At 41.5% G+C, this 23,186-nt stretch overlaps 1 protein-coding gene across 3 annotated transcripts in view; it reads right to left on the minus strand.

Annotated features, from left to right (window-relative positions):
* Positions 1-23,186, minus strand: part of dscama (Down syndrome cell adhesion molecule a) — a 92,610-nt gene that overhangs the window by 10,287 nt on the left and 59,137 nt on the right. For 2 of the 3 annotated variants that reach the window (XM_042430489.1, XM_042430488.1), the window contains exons 5-20: positions 22,553-22,831; positions 20,570-20,845; positions 19,739-20,035; positions 18,191-18,466; positions 16,641-16,919; positions 16,103-16,222; positions 15,278-15,457; positions 6,635-6,831; positions 6,053-6,149; positions 5,786-5,914; positions 5,373-5,540; positions 4,629-4,699; positions 3,536-3,779; positions 2,860-3,006; positions 761-916; positions 252-385 (exon numbers count right to left, since the gene is read on the minus strand). In XM_042430489.1, the coding sequence (XP_042286423.1) occupies positions 252-385; positions 761-916; positions 2,860-3,006; positions 3,536-3,779; positions 4,629-4,699; positions 5,373-5,540; positions 5,786-5,914; positions 6,053-6,149; positions 6,635-6,831; positions 15,278-15,457; positions 16,103-16,222; positions 16,641-16,919; positions 18,191-18,466; positions 19,739-20,035; positions 20,570-20,845; positions 22,553-22,831 (3,050 nt within the window). Of the gene's footprint in view, positions 1-251; positions 386-760; positions 917-2,859; positions 3,007-3,535; positions 3,780-4,628; positions 4,700-5,372; positions 5,541-5,785; positions 5,915-6,052; positions 6,150-6,634; positions 6,832-15,277; positions 15,458-16,102; positions 16,223-16,640; positions 16,920-18,190; positions 18,467-19,738; positions 20,036-20,569; positions 20,846-22,552; positions 22,832-23,186 lie in introns of those variants that run through there. The other variant, XM_042430490.1, reaches the window with a different exon arrangement.

The following is a 23,186-nucleotide window of genomic DNA, read 5'->3' on the forward strand; positions in this document are numbered from 1 at the left end:
GCCAGAGACAGTGTAGGGAAGTCAGAGAGTACTGAATGACAGAATAACCCTTTGGTTTTGGTCTTTTCATGAGATTTGTTGACAATAACACAAATATAGAGTATAGAACTTTGAATTTACCCAGTTCAAAATGCAAAGTGTGATTAACATAATAATCATATCAGAGTTCCTTCTAAATAGTTCATAGATTTAACACAGGAACTTATGCAAAATATTGAATGTTTAATTTGATATATTTTGTAATGTTTTACCGTGGGGTGTGGGTTGGAGCAGAAAACAGTGTATTTCCTGATGATGCCGTTCACTTTGAGAGGAGGAAGCCAAGACACAAACACCACTGAGTTGGAAGCAGCTGCTGCCTTCACGCCTGCCGGAGGACCAGGAACTATAAGGAAAAGATGATCTAGTTAATATATTTCCCACATTAAGCTAATATTACTACTCAGAAGATTTGTATGGTGCTTTCTACATCGATTATAAAGCAAGATCACAGATGGACAAATATATCATATTCTCCAGGATTTCCTGCTACATGTAAGAGTTACAACTCTCCACTTAATAAGCATATTTAAGAGTCTGCCACCTTTTTGCTTCAGTTTAATACTCAATTTTGCAAAACTAACATTTAATGTAAAGAGCAGACAAGTTATAATTCCTCTGTGCCATAAAGCAACGAATCAGACTTACACTTCAACACGGACAAATCTGACTGTATCTATAAACTGCTTGTGTGAGACACAAGTGTGGAGAGATGATTTACCGTCCTCCTTGGTGCGGGTGTAAATCTGTTCGCTGCGAACTCCATCACCAGCTCGGGTAAAGGCCAACACCTGGATGCTGTAGTTAGTGTACTTCTCCAGTCCGTCCAGCTCCAGAGAAGGTTTAGAGGTCGTCACGTTCCTGATCTCTCCGAGCTCTGATGGACAGAAAGCAGGAGAGGAGAGAGTGGGGGCATGAAGTAAAATTTAGTAAGGATATCTCAGGTCAAAGGCCTTATGCAATGAAACTCTCTTACTGTAAATACTAAACTATATGACAAGCTGCTACTGGTCCAAACACATATGTAACAATATATCATACAGCAGATCACATAGATAGAAATAACGTCGAGCCCAAGGGTGTCATAGCACAGCCTTGGATATAATGTCATAGTCAATCACAAAGTTTAAACAACCCTGTATCCAAGGTCTGGTGGCAGGCCTTGACCGGCAACCTGCTGCCCTCAGCTGTTAGGGTTTGAATTATTGATGTATCACTGTTTCACTGCTCTCTGTCCATATCCTTTCTTTACACTGTTTTCTTCTGCCCACTTTTTCTCTCTTCACTTCTCTCCAGAGATATAAACTACTGTATGAGACCAGCTGCATCTCTTGTTCTTGGCTTTTAATGAGCAATTAAAACGCCTGGAATACCCAGCACACCTAAAGAGATTTTATCACACAGTAAAAGCATTTTATGCACAATTGTGTTTGTCTCGTGTTTTGATATCCACTTATATTGTGTATTGTGTTACATTGTGCAGATACAAAAATATGTTATTATATGGTAGGTTTACTGAATATTTTTGTCTTTTGGACTGTTGGTTGGAGAGCAGAAGCCACTGTGACATGTTATGGACAAAACAGTTTGGTTAATCAAAAAATTAACAGGCTATTGATAATAAAATTATCGCAGCCTTAAATGTTTAAGATGTGTAAAATATATTATGTAATATCTCTGGAATTAAGAGGTTTAAATTTTCAAAGCATTATTTTGATTGAGACAGTATTTTACTTTTTTACTCAGTTTCAGTGTTTACATGAATACATACATGTATTATGTAACAGCACATTCACATATAACTTCCTGCTAAAATCTTCAATTATTCAGTGTAAGATTAATATAACCCTCAGTTGTTGGTGTCTAAAAAGCCAAATGAACCACTGATACAACCTGCACCACCGTCTGTTAGAAAAGCTTGTATCTCCCTCTGCTGGTCAGTGAGATTTTCTCATACTGACGAACTGCACTTGTCTGGAATTGAGTGGTCCAGAATAATATACAGTTTAATTGCAAAAGTTACATGTTTTAGTGTGAAGTGTGAGGTATTATATACAGTATATTATATTTACACACAATAAACATTTCACATTTAAATTCATCTTTGAGCATTCACCCACTGAGCTACACACTGTTACCATGCAAACTAGTCGTGGCTGTCAAGTCCTGAGCATTCATGTTCTATAGGAAGGCCAACATGATGTGACAGTGCGGAGGTCAAAGGTAATCGCGCTGTCACAACCAATCCTGCTGACACAAACCCGGCATGTGACAATGGCATGGCATGCTGCCTGACTTCCACAAGAAGCAGAATTTTGGCTGAGGGTAAATGAGTCTACAAGAAAGGGCTCGACATACCCAGAATCCACCTGGGTAACTTTAAGCTACATCTTACTCATTGGCATTAATAACAAACCTTATTACTTTATTATATTAACACAGCGATACACAGTTTTAGCTCACTGCATTTTGTAATCAGAAGAAATTACTGGATAAGACTAGACCACATCCAGGATGTAAGAAAACTGCTACCAAACACAGATTTTTTTAAAAATCTACTTTTCATTCTGGAATCAGTGAGTGTGACCCAAATAATACACCAGCTAAATTCTTCTGTCAGGATTGTGATATTTCAAGAAAATGCAATAAAGCAGCTTTTAAATTTTCCCTAAATGTTTTGATGACAAAGTGCTGATTCCTGGGGACTGTGTTATGTGCTAATCTGAACTTTTACTGCATACACATTTTATTTCTCAATGTCACGAACACAATGTAGGTAACAGTTATGTTTATGAGCAGTGTATAGTTATAAGTGTGTACCTCCATCAGGCAGGTTGGCCCAGTAGATGACCCTAAAGCCCAGCAAGTTGCCATTCAGAGCGTCTTTGGGAGGGGTCAGCCAGGACAGAGAGATGACTTCTGGAGACGTGGCTGTGGCCTGGACGTTCTCTGGAGGACGACTGGGCACTGAGGGGGAAGAACCAGAAGACAAACTATGTTAACAGTGGAAACTCAGCAGACACTACAAGACTGACAACATGTGGCAGTACCCTCAGATCTCCACTAGGTTGTGATATATCATCACATTTCTCTCCAACATTAAACATGCTCACAGCTTAGTTTGTGTTGGGGGGGGACGAAGCACTTTAGACACTCAAAATGAATTAAATATATCACATGCAATGTTTGTAGTGACTTTTAGTCTTTTCTGCCTTGTTGTGTCAGATGTCTTCACTAACATATATTTTTAAAATTTTCCTTGTATTCAGAATCCTCTGTGCATTAAAGGGGGACTCCACCGATTTACACATCAAAGTCTGTTTACAGGTGTTGTGAAGTACTTCTGCATATGTGAAACTGTTCATTGTGAGTTCGACAATGTTATGTTGTAATACAAGAGCAATGCTAAATCTGTGGAGTACTCTTAATTCAGCTATCAAAGTTTACACCACAACTTCACTGAGCTCAAAAATGCAACATTTCCCTCCATTCTTACCATCCTCCAGTGTGGTAGCAGCGACCTCTGTGGAGGAGGGTCCTGTCCCAGCGCTGTTGCTGGCTTGCACCACAACTCCATACTGGGTGAACTTCTTCAGGTTGTCCAGCACCAGACTTTCTGCATTGTCCCCTGTTGTCTCCACACTGATCACGCTGAACTGGTAGTTTCCACCTGAGCTGTACTCCCTGTAGCCAACCTGGTAGCCTCTGATGGCTCCATTCTGGAGGTGTTTCTTGGGTGACTAGCAAAGGAATGAAAGGAGTTATTTGAGACAGCGGTGAATATCTCTGCCCCTTTTCTCTGCCCAAGGAGAACTCTACTAAGCTACAGTAAATACACCCAAAATGTATGTATAAATGGATGTATTCAGATCTGATTGGTCAATATGGTCATGACACAGATGTGGGAAGCACACACAGTATAAAGAGTGAAGTAAACTTTGTGGTACAGTAAGTGGATAGCATTACAATCCTCCAATACAATGTTTATTTGTCTTTGCCAATAACTCATTGAAAGTACCAAAGTTGGCACCCAAAACAAGGCACCACATACAGCAGCCAACACAATCCTCCTCTCTTTGCTGCATGCCTGAAAGAAAATGTGAATGTTTTTCTGTTGAACAGCCGTCACAGTTTCTCATGTTACAGTAAATAAGGAAACCTAATTGCATCCCAAGTCTTCACTCTTTCGGAATAACTTTTGTGGAAAATGCATTCCCTACCATAAAACCACCAGACAACTGAATAAAGACAGTTAATGCCTGCAAATAGTGTTGCTACACACACACACACAATTCTTTTAACACCTTTATTTATTCAGGAACAGCAAACTGAGCACACATACTGTTTGCCTGCAATATCCTGCTTTACATTCATAAGGTAAAACACCTGGGAGCTGACCAGTACAGCTTCAATCTTCTACTGTTCACCTCTGAGCTGCTCTACTGGAGCAGTAGCAGGTTAAATAGTTTAAAGTCTCACTGATGTAGAGGAGAGAACAGTACTGATTTATTTTGGGATTTAAAACATGTGGACTACATACCCACTTTACAGACATAAAGACGCACGCACACTTTTTAAGAATAACTTACTCTCCAAGTGACTCGGATGCTCTGAGAGGAGAGGGCTTCCAGCTGCACTTCCTGAGGTGGTCCATCAGGAGCTGAGATCAGATCACCAACATGTTCAGTTCATTTTCAAAAAGCTGTTTGCAAAGCAATATTGTTCAACACAACCCCCTACCAGACAAAATGATGTACAGAAGCGAGCCTGAGTCTGGGTCTGGCTATTATAACAAATATGATGGTTGTAGTTATTGGTGGCTGTTCAGGGTGAAGAGAAGTGCTCTGTAGGGGGGTTGGCAGAGGGGGGGCTAATTTGCAGAAGGGGTCCAAGCTCAGTCTATTGACCGTAGTGTGACATTTACTACTGAGTCCGCTAATTGAAAAGTTCTGCTTTTAGTGCAGGGTCAGCGTGTGTTCAATAATGCAACAGAGCCAATGGAGCTGATGTCACCAGGCTGTTAATGAATTGACTCAGTTGGCTCTGTCCCTCCTTTAGCTTTGTGTCTTTCACGTCTGACCGTTGTCTTTCTCACTGTGTTTTTGTTACTCCGATACGCTGGCTCATAGTAACACATTAATGTGTACTTAAAATAATAACGTGTAAAATCTTCCAAAAATGCTCTTCTTCTTCTTTGTTCTTTAACAGACAAGAACCTTTTTTAACTTTTAATGTCTCTAACATTTGTTCATTATATAGTTCGATAGTGAAGGACTATATGATGGTAGATATATCCTAACACATCTTCCTCCATGCTCATCAGTTATTATCACCTGCTTCATCGGTGGTGATGGTGAGCTCGTTGCTGGCCTCGCTCTTGCCGATCAGGTTCTTGGCGAACATGCGGATGTTGTAGGTGGAGGAGGGGTGCAGGTCGATGATGGTGGCCTGGTTGAGCTGAGGTGAGACATCTTTGGTCTTCTGAGCGGTATCCCAGGAGGCTGTGGAGGGGAGAGGGTGAGGTTTATTGGGGTTGCTGAAGTCAGGAGAGAGGTCAAATCCAGCTAAGTGCATTAGGACAGGCTTTATTAAATGACAGTGCCGACACAAAGTGAATGCAGGGATAATTAATGTCCCAAAACATACGATTCTCTACATGCTTACAGATTTTAACCATTGCTATGTGAAATCATGGCAAACTATGATCACACTATCGAATTATAGGTATAAATGCCTTTTCCTGCACCTGATTTATTCTTGCTCTCAATATCGAAGCCTGTGATTGGGCTGTTGCCATCAAAACCCATGGTCCAACGCAGGGCGATAGTCCTGTCCTTCACTTCTCTGATCTCTACCTCTGGGGGGTCCGGAGGCTCTATAAGGCACAAAGTTGACAAGCAGTGTTACTGAGGTAAAATGATAGTCTGACATAATCTGCACCTGGTGTGAAGGTTGAAAGCTTCTGTCTCAGCATTTTCTTTTCTTTGGGCAGTTGAGGCAGTTGCAGTTTCACCTTGTACTGTGAGCTGTATGATTCCTCTGTCTTCACCAAAGGAGTTGATGGCATGGCAGGAGAAAAAGCCAGAGTCCTCCCTCACTGTGGGCATGATCTGATGGATGCACAGGAATGAGATGGATTTAGCAATGCACTGATGCAAAAGATAATACGTAGTCTTGGCAGGATGGGAAAACCTCTGAAACATCATTCAGAAAGTAGTTCCCTTGTGACCCTCAGTACATGTGAGCAGTTTTACCAAAGAGATGATTTTTTTCCTCTAAGATTGATTCATTAGAAGGATTTCTAGAGTCCTGAAAGTATCCACTGTTTCATCAGAAAAATGTGAAAATTGAAGTCAGAAAAAATTTGGAAGACTTTTTTTTCTTTTATTCTTATCCATTTAATTAAATGTTGACCCCTCTGATTTATCTTGAGACCCATCAAGGGTCAGGAACCACTTATTTAGACCATCATGGGAAACTAAAATGCTCCACATTATACTTGAAGGAGTGTGTAGTGGATTCATATATAAAACAAATATCAGCAATATATGGCCCTTACATGAACTGTCCACTTCCTAGTAGCACAGCCTCCTACCTGCAGGGTGGAGATGACTTCATCGCCCACCTCCTTGACAGAAACCACATAGCGGCTGGTCTCGGGGTTGATGATGCGTTCCTCTTTCTCCCAGCGTACCATGATGGGCTTCTCACCGTGCGCCGTGCAGCTCATCTTCTTCTCTTCACCCTGCGTGGCCAGCGTGGTGTTGGGGTAGGATGTGATCATGGCGGGGACTGGTGCGAAAATTAAGTGGAGAGAAAGAGAAGAGGATTGTTAGATTTATTGAATATATGAGTCATTATGGTGTTTTTGAAAAACGTATGGGATTTGAGTTATAACTGATAATTGTACTTCTAAAAGGAACAGCACCAGTAGACAAATTTCTGCAGTTCAAATGACTTTTGATAAAGTCAGTATCTTTGGAGCCCCACAGTGTCCAATATTAAATAAATAAATGCAGCCTTATGAATACATGCTCATACATGATTAAATAGCATCAAATATATACATGAAACTAAAGGGAGAAAACATAACACATTATTATGAAATGCTATTTCGTTATTCTTGTTTTCATTACAGTTTAATTTGAGTTCAATCATATCTTATAGAAATTTTAGTTTAAAGTTGCTGTTGAAGTTGCTGAGAAAGACAGAGGGAAAACTGAATTATGAATAAGGATATCATGCAACAAAAATTTCTATAAGGAAACAACAAACAAACCCCAATACAACTCAGAATGATGAAATTGACTTCATACAATTATTTATTTCATAAAGTCATATTTATATTATATAAGTATCAAACATTAATTGAAAAAGCTGTGTCTCAGTATGCTGAACAATCATATAATGTCTCATCTAACAGTGCACCAAGTTTCTCAACTATTTATCTAGACATGAAGCAAAAATTTGCAAAATTTAAAAACAATCTGAGCAACTAAGAGGACACAAACACGCTTACATTAAGCACACGAAGTATTCCAAGAATTTTTAATGTACTTAAAGTGAACATACAGCTTCTCTTTAATGTGTCGAAGGCAACAAGCGGCCTTGGCATGTATCTTGTATCTGAATCCTAAATGGCACAACGGTGCTCTAACAACACTCTGAAGACATCACACTAAACGCACACTAACGACATACATGCCTCATTACACCCAAAGCAGAGTGTATAACAACCCTCTGCTCCCAGATGCTCACACACACACTCACACCCACGTACACATACAAGCTCCTGCATACACACAAATGCATGTGCCTTCTCTCGGTTTCTGTCTCTAACGCACATGCACACACACACACACACACACACACACACACACACACACACACACACAAAGCATGACTTCAGTGATGTGATGGGAAGTGTCAGGCAAGAGGTTGCAAACATTTAAGCCTCATCTCTTATTCACTCTGGAGCCATTTGGGGCTCGGCTACAGAAAAGAACGCTGATTTATTTTGCATGACAAGTATGAATTTTTTGTGAGCCACATTTAGAGAAGTGAGGGGAAAAAAAAATAACCGCTCGGGCTTTATGTAAACGTTATCGTTTTCGAGCACAGCTACTCTCATTTTGCCGTGTGAGTGGCTCAGAGGTGGCACATGGCGATGTTGTTGACACTCCTGGCAGAGTGGGATACTGTTCTAGGTGACAAACAGCACGGGCGGCGAAAAGATCGAGACAGCTCCACCCGTTAGGTATGTAGAGGAAACAAGATGTCTGCACTGTAAACATCAAAGGCATTTCAACATCCAGGATCTGGAGGGAAAATACATTAAAGTAACAATATATTTGTTTGCAATAGCACATTTTTGCAGTTCCCAATTCTTTTTTTATATTACTGTATCATCCAACAGAAACTGTTTATTGATATTCTGATACAATGAGCTGATATGTACAGTATTCACTTTTTAGAAATATTACACTGCTGCCATTACCACAGAAAATATTACTGGTGATTATGCTTTTAAAAGTAAAATATTTAGAAATAGGTAGTGTGGTACTGTGCTCATAGAAAATATCAGAAATTTTTATTTTTTTCTAAGCTATATTTAGAAAAAAAATGACACCTCAAAGGGGAAAGTCTGAACATGATCAGCTGGTGATGTAGAAAGCTGTGATGACAACTGATGAACACATGGCAGCAATACAGGTTTTTTCATGTTTTAGAGGCTAGACTGCTATTGGTTGACGGGCTGAGTGTGCACTGACAAAGCAGACTTTCCCAAGAGCTGTCTATACTCTCTCTAAGAGCTCTCTCTATATTCAACTATTGGAGACATGAATTTAATGTTGCATCATTAATCATCACTGTTCATTTATTTTCCTGAACCAGTTACTGACATCTACATAAAAATTTTGCTTATTTGTAAATTCTTTTATGTTTGATCATAAAACTCACTTTTATTTTAATGTCAGACATGAAGCTCAGTTTATTTTGATCTGAGATTAATCTCTTAAAGAAGGCAGAGACACAAAAGCAAACAAAAACTCAACAATGGGAGTGTCTGTGCAACATGAGGAGGGCTCAGAGATGAGGCACATGCAAATTGTATGTGTGTCTAAGTGTGTTTGTACATGCATCGGCTGTATGTGTCTACGTATATCCGTGTGTGTACATGCGTGTGTTTGTTTATGTGTGCAAGCAGCGCAGCTGAGCCAGTCCTGAGGCACAGTTTTGTGGCCCTGTAATTGTTGTGTTGATGTATTTCTTTAATATCCAGTGGAATTACGGGAACCACGGGGGGGGGGGGGGGGGGGGGGGGGGGGGGGGGGGGAAGACAGTAAGAATGGGAAAAAGAGAGGAGAGATGGAGGAAGAAGGGAGTCCCCTGTCTCATTAGGCATCAGCTCCCCTGACATCTAATTCAGCCTTAAACACAACACATGAGGCAATGCGCACAGTATACACACAAAGGAAATAATGTCATTTTGAATCTTAACTTACATTAATCATTGCGAGTCTCTTGTTCTCTTTGAATCATTTGTAGTTCATATTAACATTAGTATTTTTGTTTATTTGCCCAGCTGTATCTCACTGTTTTATTAATAACTTGCTATATGCACGCACATCTGAAGAGACTAAATCTAGTTCCACTAAATAAGACAGTCACAAACAAAGCATAAATAGATGAATGACACTCATACACTGCTCCTAAAACGATAAGATGTAATGTGTTGATGAGGAAGAGGGGATGATGATGATGATGAGAGTGTATGCTAGTGTGTTGCAGTCACAAACATGCTTATTTTTCGTGCTGAGATTGTTTCTAGAAATATGTGGCTGCATCTGACGTTAAAGAAAAAATAAAAGAAAACACGAGCATCACAGCTTTAGGGAAGGCAAAAGAATAACAGACGGAGTGTGTGTAGCGTATGTTTTTGCAATGTGTCTTTAATGTGGAGGTGAGGAGAGCCCTGTTCCTCCACAGCAACCCAGAGGGCAGTGATGATACGCTTAAGCCTGCAGGGGATTGTGGGGGATAGGCTGGCTGCTGATAGGCTACTCCCGTGAGACAAAAGCCCCCCCCCCCCCCCCCCCCCCCCCCCCCCCCCCCCACAACCTCCCTTCTCCCAGGCTCCCTTTCACCTGGCCAGGTTACCATGCCAACCAGCATCGGACAGTCTCTCCTCTACTCTCCTCTCTTTACCTCGCCTCCCTCCTCCCTCTCCTCCTTCCTCTCTCTCTCTCTCTCTCTCTCTCTCTCTCCAGTCTCTACTCGTAGAAAAAGGGCCGTTTCTAGTAGCCAGGAATAGAAAATGGACCTGCCATTGATTTTTACAGTATGATGATGATTACACAATCACACCCTGAATGTCGCAATGCAGGGCCAAAAAAAAAAAAAAAAAAAAAAAAAAAAAAATTAAGATACAAAAAGAAAATCTTTCTAATGTCTCTAACTGGTGGTCTTAGTGATGTGGAAAACAGAATTAGCCAAATGGAAGAGTCAGGAGAATAATAATAACACATAATTACAGCAGAATGGCTACTTCAGTGTAGGGCTGGGATCAGTGATCAAAGAAAGAACGCAGTCTCCGAGGTTCAGTGAGATGTGTGAGGTGATGAGAAGGGATTACATTTATTTCAGCATAATTTAAGTTGTATTAATTGCTATTAGCAACAAAAAGGACTGAAACATTAAGTTCCATTTTGGATGTTTTGCAAAAAAAGGAAATGATGCTCTTGTTCTGTCCACTAAAGACCTAAGTTACTGCTATCTTTGATTTGGTGATGAGATCTGTGGTGCTATGAGGTCTCAGCTGTTTGTAATGCACTTGCCAGAGGTCACGTTTTATTTCCACCAATCACAGTAATGTGATGTCCCTTTTCTTGGGGTTTTCTATTGATGAGGTACAGTATGAATTTCTCTAGGGGGCGCTATTCTCTTGGTGACTGTCAGCTGTTTTACAACACAGTTTTTTCTCTACTTACTATAAATAACCTGCTGTTCTTGCTGCTAACAAAGTTAAACCCTTTACCTCTTGTGCACCAGTGGATTCTCTTAGTGTCTGCATCTTAACTAGTTTTATCAAATAAATGATTTTTTAAATGCTGAAAATCTTTAATTTAAAAACCTTCTAGTGTGCTCTCTGTACCTCTCCAGGTGTGCTGGCTTCATCAGGGTATCACCCATGTTGAAAGCACAGGGATACTAGACTAGATTTCACCCCGCATGTGTCACTGGCTGCGTGGCAGGCCAGTGTAGGCCGGAGGGCGCCCTGGCTCAATGGGGCCACGAGGGCCAGACAAGAGAAGACGAGCTGAGATGTGCATAGCTCTCTGCCCTGGGGGCACACTGTAAATGGGCGCTGGGGAAGAGATGGCCTGATGGGGTGGGGTGGGGGAAGGGAGAGCGTTGTGGCGATTGTACAAAGATGACTGGTTCACTGGCCGCCTGCAATGTACTGAAATAATTCTCTTAGCTGCACAATTTCCTTGGACATGGAGCATGATACCAAATGTACGCCTGCAGACTGGGTGGGCTTCTGTGCAGAGGTGGGGGGGGGGGGGAGACGTGGATGCAGATGAGTAAATAAGATGAAAGAAATACAGATCAGAGGAAGTGGGGGCTTCCTCATGTTTGTCTGAAGGACGTTGTACTTGGGAGACTGCTCAGTGACCACAAGACCATTTACCACTTCTCTTCAGAGAAGCCTCATTATGTGTTCTGCCCTCATCACTGTGTCTGGCGACATTATGATGTCTAATAGGCTTGATTGGTCTTAATTGGCACTGATAAACATTGAGTGGCTGTTGACTGACTGATAGCATCCGCTGTGGATTGGTAATGAATTGACTGAATTGCATCTGTTTTGGAGGTAAGGATGCTTGACTGGAAAACGCATAAAAATCGTTTGCTTAGGGCTCCACCTGCAACCAGTGTCAAGACAGAACAAAAACTGATTACTACTCCTATAAAGAAGCTGTAGAGTACTTATGAATGAAAAATAAACATAAACACAAGTGCATCTACGCACACTCACACATGCAGACATGCACAACTTAATCCTGGTGCAGTGAGTGGAAGCAATTTCGACTGGCTGTTAGTGCAGTGGCGGTGTTCATGCAGGATGATGCATGGTGTATTATGACGAGACATTAGCCTATGCACAGACACTCATAACAATGAAAGTGCCAAGCTAGGACATCACAATAGCTGCAATTCATTTCCCGGAGAGTCCACCACAATAGCCTGGCAGAGTGGGATCTATCTAAACCACTGCATTAGTCGTCTGTCCCATTATTCTTTAGTAATGGCTGCACTGTGCTGCACTGTATCTGTGCCTTTACATTATGGCTTTGCATTAAAGTGTGCAGCCCTTTGTGTGCTAATGTATGTCTTTGTGTGCACCTGTGAGCTTGTTTGCTCACCTGTGTCACACAAGTGACCCAATAGCATCCTCACCATGTGTCTCAACTACACATCTCGGTTCTTCTGATTGAATCTATTGATTTTCCACTGTTTGTTTACTGATACATCAAGCCACACTTGGACAGCCAATAATACACAGCGAAGATCATACTATCCATCACGTGAGTACTTCAGCATGCGTCAGCTTGTGTGCCTCCCTAATTGGCTCCTAAGCCTCTTAAGTAGCCACTACTGCTCAATTGGTGTAGGCTGGCCTGAATAAACAACATAAAATCAGCACAGAGTGTACAGAACATTACAGTGTCAAACATTACCCAGCATTACAGCCGCAGATATTATAGTGGACTGCACAGACTGAACACTGCACCTGTTAAGCTTTAAGAGTTAATAAGCTATCACACAAACACCACATGTACACACACAGGGGAGGGGATGAGAAAACCTGACAGACATAAAAATACAAAGATCAATATCTGTTGTATAAAAAAAACCCAAATCTCACAGTGTGTCTGTTTTTCCAGGAGTCACTTGTCATCAATGATTTGGTTAATACAGATTACAAAACCAATTCCTGAATTGTGAGATGTTTTATCTCAAAATTACAAAGCAATATTTGTTTAAACAAATCTGAAAAAGCATATATTGCATATTAGTACTACTAAAATGAAAGTACAGTGAAGCTAATTTTGGAAGATTTTTTGGACAAGGCCAGTTGTGGGATGTATATTAAAAGTTACAACATCAGCAAAACCTGTGTGACCTGCCAGGACCATTTTACAATATCACTATATTCTATTTAATGTACCTCAAACATGTGCACAACTTAAACTAACCAGAGATGAATTAATATGATCTAAAATACACCAAATTAATAACAATAAATAAAAGGAGACATGAAATTAGAAGTACAATTATTTGGTCTAAACACCAAAAAATCTAATGTAATAAATAGTTTAGTGTAGTCGTGGTGTACTTAGCTGTTAATGGGACTTTTATCATTATTTTATTTTTTGTCAAATCAGCAATGAAATACTGCCACTGAGTGTTTAATTGCCTGTATTTTTGTCTATACAATGCAGCACTCCTACAGACTTGAGTACACTCCTACCATATATAATATAGCTGTAAAAGAGTCCACTCTTTTACAGCTATATTATTTTCTAATTCCATTAAGAAGCTTACTTTTAGCTGAAAATTGAAGTAATTTATGAGTGTTTGTTCCAGTTAAAGGAGAGGATTTTAGCAACTTTTTGAACAGTCAGAGTGAGTACCAGAATATTATAGAGAATCTTCAAAGGGATGAAAGATAATTGTAAATAACACTCAAATGACATAAGGGGCTTCTGTGTCTCTGTGCATGTATGTTTGTCTGTGAGGGAGCATGATAGGCTGGAGGGGTCATGAGGAGTGGTAGTCTGTTTGGCTGTGGCTGGCAGACAGAGAGACACTCAGTGGGGAGTATTCTGCTCTGGCTTGATAAGAGCCACAGAGGCATAAGCCTCATCTAGCAGTGACTGATCAAAATGAGCACCCAGCCACAGTAGACCAGCTGGAGATCACACATCGCGCACACACACACACACACACACACATACGCAAATGCACGATCACATGCACACGCTCAAACTCACAGAAGTGTACATTTTAGTGGATTTCAGATATACAGTATCTGCGAGGCGCCTGCAGACTGTCAAATCCCTGCTCTCAGAATCTCTCTCTTTGAGAAGATATGATGAATTCAATCATGTATTAGACTGTATAGTTTATTAAGTGTTGTTTTAACCTGAAGAGGGCAGTATTCTTATTGAAAAGTGTATCATATTACGACAGAAACACTTAGAAGTAAGCATTCATTCAAACATCAGTGAATTTAGCTGCAATAATTTGTTTACATTTATGCCTATTTCCACTTTCCCATTGAAAGTGAAAGTGGTCTCAGACTCTTCAACCCTACTGTTTATAATGATTATGGTCATGATCTCTTGAATAATGTAAATCCATGGCTGTGATGTGTGTATGCATGATAGCTGCTGGTTCCGATCCTTTGATAATGTCAGTGGTAATCAGAACATGGCAGCTCAACAAATACATAAAAGCATTGGTGAGGCATGAAGGGAAGGACATCAATATTTGTATCTCTTGCAAACATAAAGGTAGGATAAACTGTCGAGGCTGAAATAGAGAAAACGTGCTGTATAGGGAGGAGAGAACTAGAGAAAAGAGAGAAGGCAGACCAGACATAAGAGGGGTGGGGGTGTGGACATGGATAACCCATTCCTCCTCCAACCCCCTTTCCTTCATCCCTCAACCCTCTTTTCCACATGGCAGCTCCTGCCTGCATGCAGAATTCAGGGCTTAATGGAGGGGAGCTAAGTCCTTGGCCACACAGCAGATAAATGCTGTACTTTCTCCAAGAGATGCGGTGGCAGTGCCTCTGCGCGTTGCTTTCGTGGGATTCATTCAGGCAGAAAGCACAGAGCGAGCACCATGATGGCATCTTGCTGGTGGCCTGACTGTCACAGAGCAAAGCCACAAAGCCAAGTCCAGTTCAACTAATTTAACCTTTGTGCTTTAGTGTTAACTTTTTTACTTTAATGTTAGCAGCAGCACTGAGCATGACCAGCCAGGGCATGCAAAAGGAGCGTTAACTAACATTTTTTTTTAACAAAATGAAAGAATACACCACATACATAACCTTCCATACATCCAATCTGATGCAGACATCACCATCTACAGCACTTTGCAATACTGGGATGCAAGTTGCATTCTTAGGTTTAAAAAGGTGCTTTTTCCCCCTGAGACTTACTTTTGACATTGAGATACATGGACTTGCTGACATCAGCTCCGACGTCGTTGCTGACTCTACACAGGTAGAAGCCACTGTCTTCTTCCAGCACATGTTTGATGAGCAGAGAGCCATTGACCAGCACCTCGATCCGAAAGCCTGAGTTGAGGGCGATGGGTTTGAACTGAGGGACCCCGGCGCCTGTCAGAGAAGATGGAGTGAGTGTTGATCAGGGTTGCACCAATATATAAGAAAACATACAGTACATGTCTGAAATATGGTCATTTTCATGGAATACCAGAAACCTGCAATGATCTTAACTCTGCGCCAACAGTGTCAGCATATGAGCCTCAGTCATGTGTCATAATAGTTAAGAAATGTCATAAAAGAAAGTAACCGATATTCATGTCAGTAGCAATCCTTTGCTTTTTAAGAAACTGCTGTTGTGTCCAGCCAGTCAGGATAGAATAATGTGAGTTTATGTTACATAATCTTCCACCTATTTCCTACTTCTAGGGTTATAAGAAAGGTTTTCCTTGAACTGCTACAGTTTCCTCATCTCACAGTGCTTGTTTGGACTTGAGGTGGGTGTTTTTATGCATTCAACCTCAAGGCTGTGGACGTTATGTTTGTTGTGTTGGCATTTACAAAAAGATCATCTACTGCAGAGAATGAGCTCAAAAAAAAAAACAACCAATCATCCAATTCAACATGATTGTCAAAAGAGCAGAAAGGCAACGTTCAACACTTTCACTGAACCTGAGGGACAGTTGTGTGGTACTACAGTATGTAACAGGTGTGTGTGCATGTGGCGTACATGCACATATATTCATGCTGTGTGTTTACCTTTAGAGTACTCCCACTGGATGGTAGGAACAGGATAGCCTTCAGCTGAGCAATTTAGTATCACAGCTTTTCCATAGATGCCATCCTGGTCCTTCGGTTGCACCACAAATTTGGGAGGAACTGCAAGTAAAGTATACATTAAATTCACCTAATTCATCTCAAAATCAAATACACTTTGATAGAAATCTGTTAAGGTCTTTTGTTGACTAAACTTCAGCCTGAGGAGTGTACATTTTGCTTGTTTATTATTGTATGCAGGGAAAAAAGTCAAATCAAAATCACCAGGCCACATCAGAGGAACACTAAGGACCAACATTTACTAGAAGATAATAGCTAGATGAACAACTAATAAATCTGACGCTGACACTCACAGATATCTTGTCTGTCATCAGCATTTGCTCTGTTTTGTCATCAAACCTTTGGTGGCCATTGACATAAGACACTCTACAGGGAAATCTTTTTCTCCTTCTGTACCCTACTCCCTCTTCTCCTCGTCACCGCCATCTCCACCTCTCTCACCCATCCCTCCCCTGCTCACCTCGGACGATGAGCTGGCTCTGGTGCTCCACAGCTGCAGCCTGGTTACGTGCGATGCAGGTATAGTTGCCGTTGTGCATGAGTGTGAGATTGGAGATGCGCAGGGAGCTGGTGAAGTCTATGTTGTCTATAGTGACACCCAGGCTGGCTGGGATCGGCCGCCCGTCCTTCTGCCAGGTGATGAAGACTGGCTGGTCGCCGGACATGACCACGCAGGGGATGAACACTCGCTGGCCGATGGAAAACCGAGGGAACTCAAATGGGTGGATGGTAGGTGGGACTGTGGAAGAGACATTACAAATTCATTTTCACCTCAGCAGTTTTACCTTAGGCCTCTGGGTTACATTCCCCAACAACAAATGTGGCTCAAAATCAGTCAGCATTCATGAGCGTATAAAAAGACAACAGGTTTATGTCATATCTGAGCTACTTTATAAATTACTCATTACTCACAGTTCTCTCTTTATCACCTTGTTCTCTATATTAAAACATAATGCTGTGATTTTGCAGGAGTAAGAGAAATATTTTACTACCTCTCCCTACGTAGAGTGTCTGAATTCTCTCTCAAACAACATGCATATAACATTCTCTCTCACTCTCTTTTGCTCTCTGGGGACACTGTAGCCATCGTGAGAACCAGATGCTTTGGAAAATTAATGATTTAAAATAACATTGGAATAAGCGGCACTTCAGCGCTTATTTAATTCACAACAAAATAGGCATAATAGGCTCCTGGGGATTCCCTCTCGGCAGCGATGGAATGCTAAGCAGCCGAGAGGCAAATTAGCCGAGGCGGAATGGCGGCGTAGCTTTGTCTACGCTGTGTGATTTCCCCCTCGCACACTCGTTAGCACGTCAAGACCGGAGAGAGAGAGAGAGACACATAGAGAGAGAGAGAGAGAGAGAGAGGGGGGAAGGGGGGTGTGGGGGGTTGCCCATCCAACATTTCAAATTATGCAGCGTCATTGAAGAAAGAGAGCTATCTGAGGTTATCATCATCTGGCTCAGCTCAGCGCCGCTGCATATTCAGATGAGCCCCGGATAAGCTGGTTGGGATGATGGAGATGCTGCTTTGCTATCAGTGATGTGAGTTGCTTTTTTTTTTACAGGTTGTGATATACAAATACCCCTTTTGCATATCTGTGTTCTCTGCAAACAAGGAAAGGTAGATACTAAGGTGATGCTTTAATGTGTCTCTTAAATGTGATGTACCGCATGTAAGCCAGATGGAAAGACACTCCAGGGTCAGCGTGTAGACTGATAAAATGATTTCATTTTACTGTCCACAGACTGAGATTAATGATGTATCTATGAATGTACTCAACAAATACTGGGGTATGATAAAGTGTGTATGTACACCTCTAATAAATGGCCTAAGCGGCTTACATGACACATCAGATTGGTAATAATCATGATGGAGTACTTGTGACTACACACAGCTACAGCAACTAAATCTGATAATATTTTTTTATAAATACAAGGCCCAGGCTTACTTTACAGTGTTGAGTTATGTACTATATAACTGATGGACAAATCAGATTGAGTTCATACCTTTCACAGTAACATAGACACTCTGGTGTGTGGAGAGCTGAGGCTGCACCAGTACATTGCATGTATATTCTCCTTCATCCACATCCTTCTGCACATCAAACAGCTTCAGGGTGCCGTTATTCTCGAAGGCTCGCTGGCGGTGGTTGTATGGCAGCAAATTGGAGTCCTTGTACCACTTGATGGAGTAGTATGGGTAGCCAATGACACGGCAATGGATGTACATGTCCCGCCCAGCGATGGCAGTGAGGTTTTTCATTGGTCTGATGCTGGCAGGCCCTTGAAGGACACATTGGAGAGACAACTCTCTTAAAATGATTTTGAGGCAGGGGGGGTTGTATAAACGATAGCTGTGCTGCGTTGTGTGTGTTTTCAAGACACCACAAAGTTTACATGCCTTGATTCATTCTGATAGTAAGAAATAAAAACATTACTAATATCTGTTTAGGAGTTTTAGACTGCCTGACTAAAATTTCCTTGCAGTCATTCAAAGAAAGGCTTCTAATTAAGTCTGTCTTTCTCCAACATGGCTTTTTGCCTTGTGAGAACCAGGGATTCATTCTTAGATGAATTAGGGAAAGGGTGTTCCCTTCTATTTGAGCCTGTAGTGAATATTACCTTCTGCTCCCACCTCTTCGGTGCTGGCTGTGATTGCCTCTGACAAGCATTAGAGTGGAATGTTCCCTTTCTCCACTCATGAAGCTATTATCAAAACCATTACTCATGTTGCTGGCTTTCGCACTCACTTGTGAAAAACCAACAGAATAACCAATAGGCTTCCATAGCTCAGTGTCTATCAGGGAAATGGACTATTAGGCTTCTCTTTAAAGCACTGTAGAAGACAGTTTAACTAGGCTCTGTAGTGTACTTTGAGCACAAGCATATCTTGGGCTGCTACTCTCTTTAGCACGATTAAGGAGCCAACGATGTGAGAAACAGTCATTACACTTTCTCAGCAATGGCACCTGTGGAGATTTATCTTCATTGCTTGGCTGCATTCGGCATCCATGGACCCTCGCTTAAGGGCTAGAGGATCGCCCTATTTAGCCTTACAACATGCAAGAATGAACACAATCAAATTAAACCAATCAGTGTACAGAAAGCCCCCTTCCTGCAATAGAGAAATACTAATGGCTGTGCACCAAGCACAGAAAGCTTGAGTGCCCCAGTATTACCGCTACATGACAACAGCAATCCAGCCAACCATGTCCCTGTAGAGAACAGATAGCTCTACAGTCATACACTAGAGTAACAGTAAATCACCCTAATGGTGTCCCAATATAAAGCTATAAGCAGGTGTTGGGTAGGAAGTGGGGCATTAGAAAAGTTAATGCTGACACTAGTGACTGATGATAGGAGGAGCTACTACAGGATGCTGTATGAGCCCTATTCTGAGAAAGGAGAAACACACTGAAGCAAATCTAGTCAGGCGTTGTTTCAACATCTGCACATCCAGGTGCCAATTAAAAAAAATGTATAAAAACAGAATAAATCAAGACATGTTGATGTGTATATGTGATGGTGTGTTGGAAGAGTTGATCTGACAAGCACCTCTTACGTTTATTCGCGCCTGGTAGGAAACGGTCCCGGCCGAGTTGTTGCAGATGCAGCGATACACCCCTCCATCTGGGACCTGGGTCTGGCTGATGTTGAGGTGGCTAACCACGTGGCCCTCAGCGTTGGTGTAGTGGGAGATGCGGTGGCGGCTGTCCCGTACCACTGGCTCGTCATCCAGAGTCCATGTCACCCGGGGCTCCGGCGTGCCCTTCACCGTGCACGACAGCGACACAAACTCGTTGATGTTGTAGACCTTCTCGCTAAATGAAGCCAGAATCTTGGGGGTGCCATCTGGGCAGCAGGAGCAGAGAGACAAGACAATGCATGTTTTATTATTCTACAATTATTTCTCTTATAATAGATCATTACAAAAGCATCTGAAGCTTTTATTAATGGGAATCTTTTCAAAATTGACTGATTTGTCTTTTCAGAGCCATTTATTCATGTCTGCTCTGTAAAAAGCAGAATTAAGAGTGTAGAGAAGATTAATAAAGCTCCTTTCTGTGGCTCCACAACATCATTGATTATCAATATTCTCCTTATATTGGTGTGGTCATGTGAGGCAGACACTGCAGCAGCCCTGCTCCTGTAGCAGTATGGAAGCCTCTTTTAGAAAATCTAATAAAATGGGCTGGGCCTCAGCTGTACTGCAGCACACAGACTGAACATACAGACATTCAGTTTGGATTCACATGTACATACACATATACCTTTACACACAAAACAGATTATACATACAAATTCAGCTACTTATCCATTCCATTCATACAGTATGATGACTGCCAACACCCATACAGCTCCAGTGAGATCACTGTGGATTCTGACCTTCCAGTATGACTTGAACAAAGTCCTGGGCGGACATCTTGCCGTGTCGGGCGAAGCATTGATAGGCTCCTCCATCGCTCTTGGCCATACCAGCCATGACCAGGTTCTCCCTGTTTTGGCCTGTCATGCGGACGCTGTTACTGGGGTAGATGAGCTCTCCGTTGCGATACCAGGACAACTGGTACTCCTCGGAGCCTGTTACGCCGCAGGACAGTGAAACCTGGCTCCCGACACTGCCCTTCACCTTTCGTGGGCTCACCACAACCTTCAGGGGCTCTGTAGGTGAGGGAGGGAATGGTCAGTGGTGGAAGAAGTATTTATATCCTTTACTGAAGCAGATGTGTGAAAATACTTGAGGATGTTCTGCAGAAAAATGCCCCCTGGTAGTGACACATTATTATATATTAAATTAGATTATTAGTACTGATGCATCAATGTGTAAGTACTTTTTCACTGTTGTTGCTGGTTAAGGTGGAGCTAACTACTTAACTATTTTATATACTGTTGGGTAGTTTGATATATAACAATATCATTGTGTTTTATATAGAGCTGCAACTAACACTTATTTTCATTATTGATTAATCTATTAATCGTTTGGTCTGTTGCATAAAACTGAGAAAAATTTCCATCACTGTTTCCCAGAACCCAAGGTGATGTCATCAACTGTCTTGTTTTGTCCCAACCAAGAGTCAACAACCCAAAGATATTCAGTTTACTATCATAGAAGACTACGGAAAACGTAAAATATTCACCTGAGAGGCTGGAATCGGAAAATTTGGGCATTTTTCTTAAAAAATGGCTCAAATATTAAAATAGTCTGCGATTGCTTTTCAGTCTATCGCCTAATTGTTGCAGCTCAAACGTAAATAGTAACTATTGCTGTCAAAAGAATGTAGCAGAAAAAAGAAGAATATTTCTGAAGTAGCTTGAACTGGAAATACTTAAGTAAAGTTAAAGTATCTAAACATTGTACTTACAGCACAGTACTTGAGTGAATGTACTTTGAATGTGTCTACGTTTAAAGTGGACCTATTATGCTCATTTCCAGCTCTATATTTTTATTTTTGGATTCCACTAGAGTACGTTTGCATGATTCACAGTTCAGAAAACTCCTTATTTATCTTATATTGACCCTTTATGCAGCCACTCAGTTCAGTCTCTGTCTCTAACAGGCAGTTTTAGCTCCTGTCTCTTTAAAGCCCCCTCCCAATTAGACCACTTTGTTCTGATTGGCCCGCTTTCAGGAAGCCTGCCGAGGGGCAGCCATATCAAAGTCGCGTTTTGCTACAAATGCAAACCCAACATTTCCTGCTTTACTGTTTCATATTAAAAGCTTTTAAATGACTAAATAACAGAAGATTTTTTTGTGAGGAATGTACAGGACATGAACGTATTCCTCACCGAATTAGCGGAGCTTCATCAGTGGTGCTTAAAAAGGGTTGAAACAATAACATATGGATATATTTGGAGATCTTTGTTCAACAGATAAGTTAGAAATAACTCAGGGAGGAATAGTAAAAGCAGAAACAGCCACAGTGATGATGTTTGATGAAGAGCTGCAGACGACCAGCACACCTCCAACAGGTAAACTACTTATTTTACTTTGCTGTGTGTCATATTAAACATGCCATGTTTAAAAGGAACATCCGACATTATATTATTATTATGTAACATTATATATATGACTGAAAATAAAGAAAATCATAATAGGTCCCCTTTAACAGAAAGAGCAGTGTTACATTATACAAATGTCTTTGCTGTAGCATGTATTAATATAAGTACTGTATTGGGAACTTGAGTATTCGGTCATGTTTATTTATTGTAATTTGCATAATCCGTTTGGCACTGATTTGTTCAAAATGCTTCATGCAGCACCATAAAAATGGGAAACAGCATGTACAGCTTCCTAGCTTGCCCCTGTTTTGAGGCATCATAGCAAAGATAAAAATCAACCCCAATGACTTACAGCTCATAGACACTGACCTTTCACCAGCAGCCTGCCAACCACCTCAGCATTTCCGTAGCCATTCCACACCTCACACACATATGTGCCCGTGTCGCTGGGTTGGGCTCTCTCTATCAGCAGGCCTGTCACACTCTGTCTGAAGCGCGTGTCGGGCTCCAGCGGCCGGTTGTCTTTTAGCCAGCGGTATTTGGGTGCAGGGTGACCGGAGGCCTTGCAGGGTAACTCCACTCGATGAGACGCCATCACCTCACGACGCTCGAAGCTGTCCAGGATGTGGGGCGCTGAGTTGGTGGGATCTGCAGGGGGCAGTAGAGTGTGGTATGAGATTTGACTTGTTCACTTGTAAGGTGTACAACATTGAGTATATACTGCGACGGATGTGTGGAATTTGACGTTTTAATCCTCATTATACCAGTTTCACTCGTTATCATGGTGGCTGAGTAGATAAAGGGGCTCACACTCCACGTCGAGCCATATTGTGTTTCAATGTGGCTCATGGGCAGGTATGGTATCCCCAAAATCTATGGAGTGCTAAATTTTTAGCCTTTAAAACTGCTGAAAAATTATTCTGATCAAAATCGTTTAATTAGTCTCAAAAATCAAACACATAAAAACCAGGTGTGTGCACGTGATATGAGCACACAGAACAGT

The sequence above is a fragment of the Thunnus maccoyii genome, chromosome 13, assembly GCF_910596095.1.
Source record: "Thunnus maccoyii chromosome 13, fThuMac1.1, whole genome shotgun sequence".
NCBI classification, from domain to species: domain Eukaryota; kingdom Metazoa; phylum Chordata; class Actinopteri; order Scombriformes; family Scombridae; genus Thunnus; species Thunnus maccoyii.